Source organism: Electrophorus electricus, chromosome 5 (assembly GCF_041902795.1).
Source record: "Electrophorus electricus isolate QZ-2024a chromosome 5, ASM4190279v1, whole genome shotgun sequence".
NCBI lineage: Eukaryota > Metazoa > Chordata > Actinopteri > Gymnotiformes > Gymnotidae > Electrophorus > Electrophorus electricus.
This window is the reverse complement of record NC_137501.1, coordinates 28,742,166-28,747,165: the sequence shown is the minus strand read 5'-3', so window position 1 is coordinate 28,747,165 and position 5,000 is coordinate 28,742,166. Positions and strand designations below refer to the sequence as shown.

General features: G+C 48.9%; 1 protein-coding gene across 4 annotated transcripts in view; it reads right to left on the bottom strand.

The window, feature by feature from the left end:
- Positions 1-5,000, bottom strand: part of lrba (LPS-responsive vesicle trafficking, beach and anchor containing) — a 194,282-nt gene that overhangs the window by 141,684 nt on the left and 47,598 nt on the right. For all 4 annotated transcript variants that reach the window (XM_035530261.2, XM_035530262.2, XM_035530264.2 and 1 more), the window contains exons 22-25: positions 1,535-2,563; positions 1,001-1,185; positions 628-781; positions 1-167 (exon numbers count right to left, since the gene is read on the bottom strand). The exon at positions 1-167 is cut by the window's left edge and continues 14 nt beyond it. In XM_035530261.2, coding sequence (XP_035386154.2) covers positions 1-167; positions 628-781; positions 1,001-1,185; positions 1,535-2,563 — 1,535 coding nt within the window. The remainder of the gene's footprint in view (positions 168-627; positions 782-1,000; positions 1,186-1,534; positions 2,564-5,000) is intronic.

Below are 5,000 nucleotides of genomic sequence, written 5' to 3'. Positions count from 1 at the left end.
TGTCTGAGGATGCCTCCTGACGACATGTTCTTCTCAGCCTCGATCTCCGTGAAGCTGAGCGAGCTGGCAAAGATCAGCACGTCCACCAGGCTGACGAGACGATGCAGAAAGGCCAGCGATGCCTCCACAGCCAGGCCCTGAGAGGGCTCGATGAGCTCCAGCTCGTGCTGGGGGGGGGGGGGGGGACTTAGTCGTCATCATCATCATCATCATCATCATGTCACATTAAAGGGGTATTAGAGGTTATGATTCATATGGTAGAACAACAGAGGGCAATATTTACTACCATCGCATCAAAAATACTTCCAACATCAAAACACAATTACCAACACCAACGTTATCCATTACGGTGTGGAATCTAATTCTTTACCTGCCATCCAAAGCTGACCAGTTTATTACCAGGATATTACCACTCTGTTACTATAGTACCATATGGAAACAGACATTCTGTGTAAAAGTATAGTGTATATTTGTCTTTTTTTTTTTTGATAAACACAATTACACCCACACACACACCTCCCTACACACTCCACCACCCCCAAACACACACACCCACCCCTCCACCCCAAACACTGCCCCACCCACATTCACAGTCACACCCACACACACCCTCACAGACTGACTGACCGAGGAGGAAGTGGCTGCAGACAGTAGGGGCAGGATTCCTCCACAGGCCATGATGAGGTTGTCCAGCACCTGAGATATCAGGTGCACCGTGTTGTGCACAAACACCACATTCTCACTGCTGTTCACAAAGTCCATCACTGTCTTAGTAGAGTGGCTGTCAGAACAGCAAACAAGCACACATACACATCAAAATATAAATAATGGAAAAAGCAGACATGTTGTTTTATCATCATTATAATAATTTTTAAATTACTCAAAAAAAAAAAAAACAGTTTGACAGCACTAAATAAACCTTTTTTTTAATATATCTTAAAAAGAGAAAGACTTGCAAAAAGTTTTAACACTGCACCAGAACTCCCACAATGCTCCTCACCTCCTCCACATCTGCACATCCGTCTCTATGGAGAAGAGCAGGTCGGTCAGAAGGCGCTGGTGCAAGTGAGACCATTTGAATTCTGGGATACGGAACATGGCGGAACGAGAGGAGGTGGAGGTCTCGTGGGCCTGGGCGGAGGTTCCCACGGCCGCAGGCGGTGCTGGCTGCATCTGGCCTCCACCCTGAGGAACCGCAGTAAACGGAGGTAGACGTTAGCACTGTCCTAGCGCTAGCATAAGCACAGCACTAACGCTGTAAAGAACATACAGAGACAACCGCAGCAGTACAGTAGTGAACCGCTTCTGGCTAAATGGAACCAGAGTTTCCAGCCCCATACGGAAAAACTAGAAGCCCTTTTTGGAGAATTATGGCAGTTACGCTGCATTAACATTCACTACTATGAGGAGACCGTATACGCTAGAGACGCAAACGTCAATTGTGCTGAGAAACTGTACACACAGAACTGTGACCTGGTGAACCCTAAAACACATTTTCCAAAGCTGCAGGATTATTTAAATGGCTGACACTCACTGCGACTGTGGTCTCCTTCAGTTCCAGCCTCTCTGTGTCGATGGCCACACTGGCCACGTCCAGCCTGGCGATCTTTATGTCTTTGGTCTTGGTGCCGGAGCTCTCGGCCTGATCCTCTATGGCCCTGTCGCTGTCTGCAGCGCCCCCTACAGGCTGGGAGCCAACCTCCGTGCCGGGGCCCTGAGCCGTCTCTGCGAGTTCCTTCTCGTCAGCGTTGCTACTTTCCGGTGCCGTCCCCTCTTTCTTCTCGCACTTCCCCTCCCTCTCCTCTCGGGCATCTTTATCTTCCTCGTCTTCGTCCTCTTCCTCCACCGGTGTAGCTACAGCTGAGACAAAGGAGGACTCCTCCGTGCTGTCGTCGCTGGCCTTGGCCAAGTCGCTGGCTAAAGAACGTTCACCCGCCTCTCCACCAACCAGGCTGCTGTCAGAGGAGACTCGCGCAGGTGCACTCTCCTCAGTCGCAGGGCATTTCTCTAAGCCTTCTGCCTGCATTTCCATCTCCCCCGCCGCTACCGCTTGACCAACCCCTTCCAGAAGCTTCTCGGCGTGGGTTTGTAGATCAGAGTCCGTTTTGCTGGTGGTTTCGGAGCTGTTGAGATCCTCCTCGTCTCCTGGGGTTTGGGTGGATGGAGCCTCAGACACTGCTGGTGCCTGTGGTCCTTCTGCAGTCTCCTTCTCCAGCTCACCTTCTGCACCCGCTTCCGTCACTACTTCTTCCTCTTTGGTCTCCTCTTCCTCAGCTCTGGCTAGGATGTTGGAGACACTGACAGCACGCTCCTGCTCCTCTACCTCGGTGGGGCTGAGCTGACCAGAGCAGCGTCCGTCCACCTGCAGCTCTATGACCGTGGATGAAGCAGCTCCTGGATGCTCCCCCGCTGGAATCTCTCCGTTGGCCCTGGTCTGGTGCTCGGAATCCCGGCTGGCCCCAGAGACGGTTCGGATTCTGGTTCCGGAACCGCTATCGGAACCTGCCCGCTGGTACTCACGGAAAGCCTGGGACAGATTCTCTTTGTGCTGCTCGAAGGTGACCTGTGGAGATATATATATATATATATAAAAATGAAAATCATATATATGAAAGTGTTTTCATATTCCAGTAAGCTTGATGAGATCTAAATTTTTCATTTATAACAACTTTGGGGCGACGTACTCATTAAAAACGTGGACAATTATTGCAGCCAATACAGTCAAGTAAGTTAAAGCAGCTCAATAAACGCTGATGTTACCACAGCAATACACACAGGAGCAACCAAACAATACAGCGCATTGATTTTCTAATGACATGTACGGGTTATCGGCCGTCTAAACATCTTCATAAGCAAACACTGCAACAGAGTCAAACGGAAAAATAAAATACAAAAAAAAAAAAAAAATTCTCTCTCACAGGCCCCAATTAGCCACATACAGTGCAAGGCATTTGCAGATCTAGCACCCCCCCATCTCATTTAGCTACTTCCATTTATCACAGAACACAGACAGAAAGTCAAACGCACCGCTGGGAGAACGAGAAACTACACCGGCCTCGGCTCTTCGCAGACACACGCCGAGGACCCCTGGACATTTGCATCTAGGCAAGAAAACCCCTGATTATTTGTAATTAATTTGCCGTTATTGTCCTAAATTAGCCGGCGAGCAGGTCATTAATCTTCTCCGGGGCGTGATTGGTAATCCATAGCTGTTGCTGCTGGATGGACGGCGCTTAACCGCTCGGTTCCATCCCGTCTCCCTCTAACTGGAAAGCCCTGCATTAGGATGCCCATTAGTTTAAGCTTGATTTGACATTTAACACTGAACCATTAAGGCCGCAACAAAAGTTCCGGCGCTCACGCTGCAGCGAAGCTAAAGAAAACGCAGCGGAAAATTACAAATCACGAAGCACAAGTCAGGTAACACTGCTCGCTCAAAGAAATTAAAAAACAGTGGGAATTTTTTTTTTTACATTTAGCTCAGATCTGATTAGTTTCTCTCTTTAAGGCATTTCAAGGTACTGCTGTCAATCGAGCATGAATTCAACGCAAATGACAGCTTTACAATGTGTACAGTTAAAGCAGCACAATGGCACCAAAGCACAAACTTTATTCCATATTCAGAGTGGTTACAAACAGATTAAGGATGCGTTTTTTGAAATATTTGGTTTTCGATGGGGAACAATTAGCACCAACTTCCACAGGCCATAATTCCTGAGTATAGCTTTTTTTTAAAATAGATTTTTGACGTATTCCTTAGCTTTAAGGCACCTTGCTATTTGGATCAGGCTGCTCCTCTCCTCTCGTCCTGTACGTCACGCAGAAAGCACCCGGACTGTCTCCAGCTGCCGCACAGAACGGCGTGTCGAGGAGATAGGGTTACCCCCAGAAAATGGAGGTTACTGCACAAATGCGCCACTAATGCACCACGGGGTAGGCTCCGCATCGGACTCAATCTGATCAAGTCAAACTCCAGTGGGCTCTGAAGCCATGGGGCCGCGGAGAGGAACCCTGAGCTCCCGTAAGAAAGCGGTGCTGTGTTCCGTGCGCAACCACCATCGCGACATCGGCTCCGTGTCTGGCGGCCAAATCATAGCGCGTAAAGCGAATCAGGTTGACACAGACATGGGGGGCGGTGATGTAGATTTGGAATGGGAGGCTTACTGAGTAATGTAATTAGAGTCCATCGCACGAGAAAGCCAGGCTTCACTTCTTCAGTCAAACTGAAATTCACGCCAAATCAGAGCACTGATGGGATGCGCGATACCGTCTCCGTCCCTCTGACGCAGCGGCGCGCCGCTAACGGCGCAGCCCTGCAGGTCTGGGCTCAGCACCGGGGGCCTCCTGCCTCAGCAGCAGCACTGCGCGCCGCTTTAATGCCGCTGATCTGAGTTCAGGCTGGCAGGGAGGCCCGTTTAGATCGATAGATAGCGAGCGACCACAAAACAAGAAGGGACAGAGGGATCCTTAGGAAAGGCCTAATTGGATTATCGAAACACAATTCCACTGCTCCCCTCCCCATGCAGAATCAATGTCATCTGCAGACTCAATATTTCTGCAGCACGCTTTATCGTGTAGTGCGGGACTGTACTGTACTCCGTAGGGCCTTAATGAATGAGGTATCCCTGCTGCATGCTCCACCACAGAGTAAATTAAGCCCATGTGACTCAGTATAAGCGAGTGAATACGTGGTAGAGGAGAGACCCCGAATACAACTAAAACCTTCACATTACCAAAGGATTACCAAGGAAACAGTGGGTGTAGGCTGGATCTACACGTAGCACCAAAAAAAAAAAAAGGCCAAAAATGTGCTCTTTCACCAAAAGTCACTTTGACTCCAGCACTCGGAAAAACAAAAATACATCACCAAAGGAATCAAAAGTTCTACTCAGCCAATAAAATATAACATACTCCATATAATCAGAAATTATACACATAAAACAAGTCATGATGTGAACCTCTGTGTGGCAGCAACCAGCAAAGTGACTGGCAGCTTACTG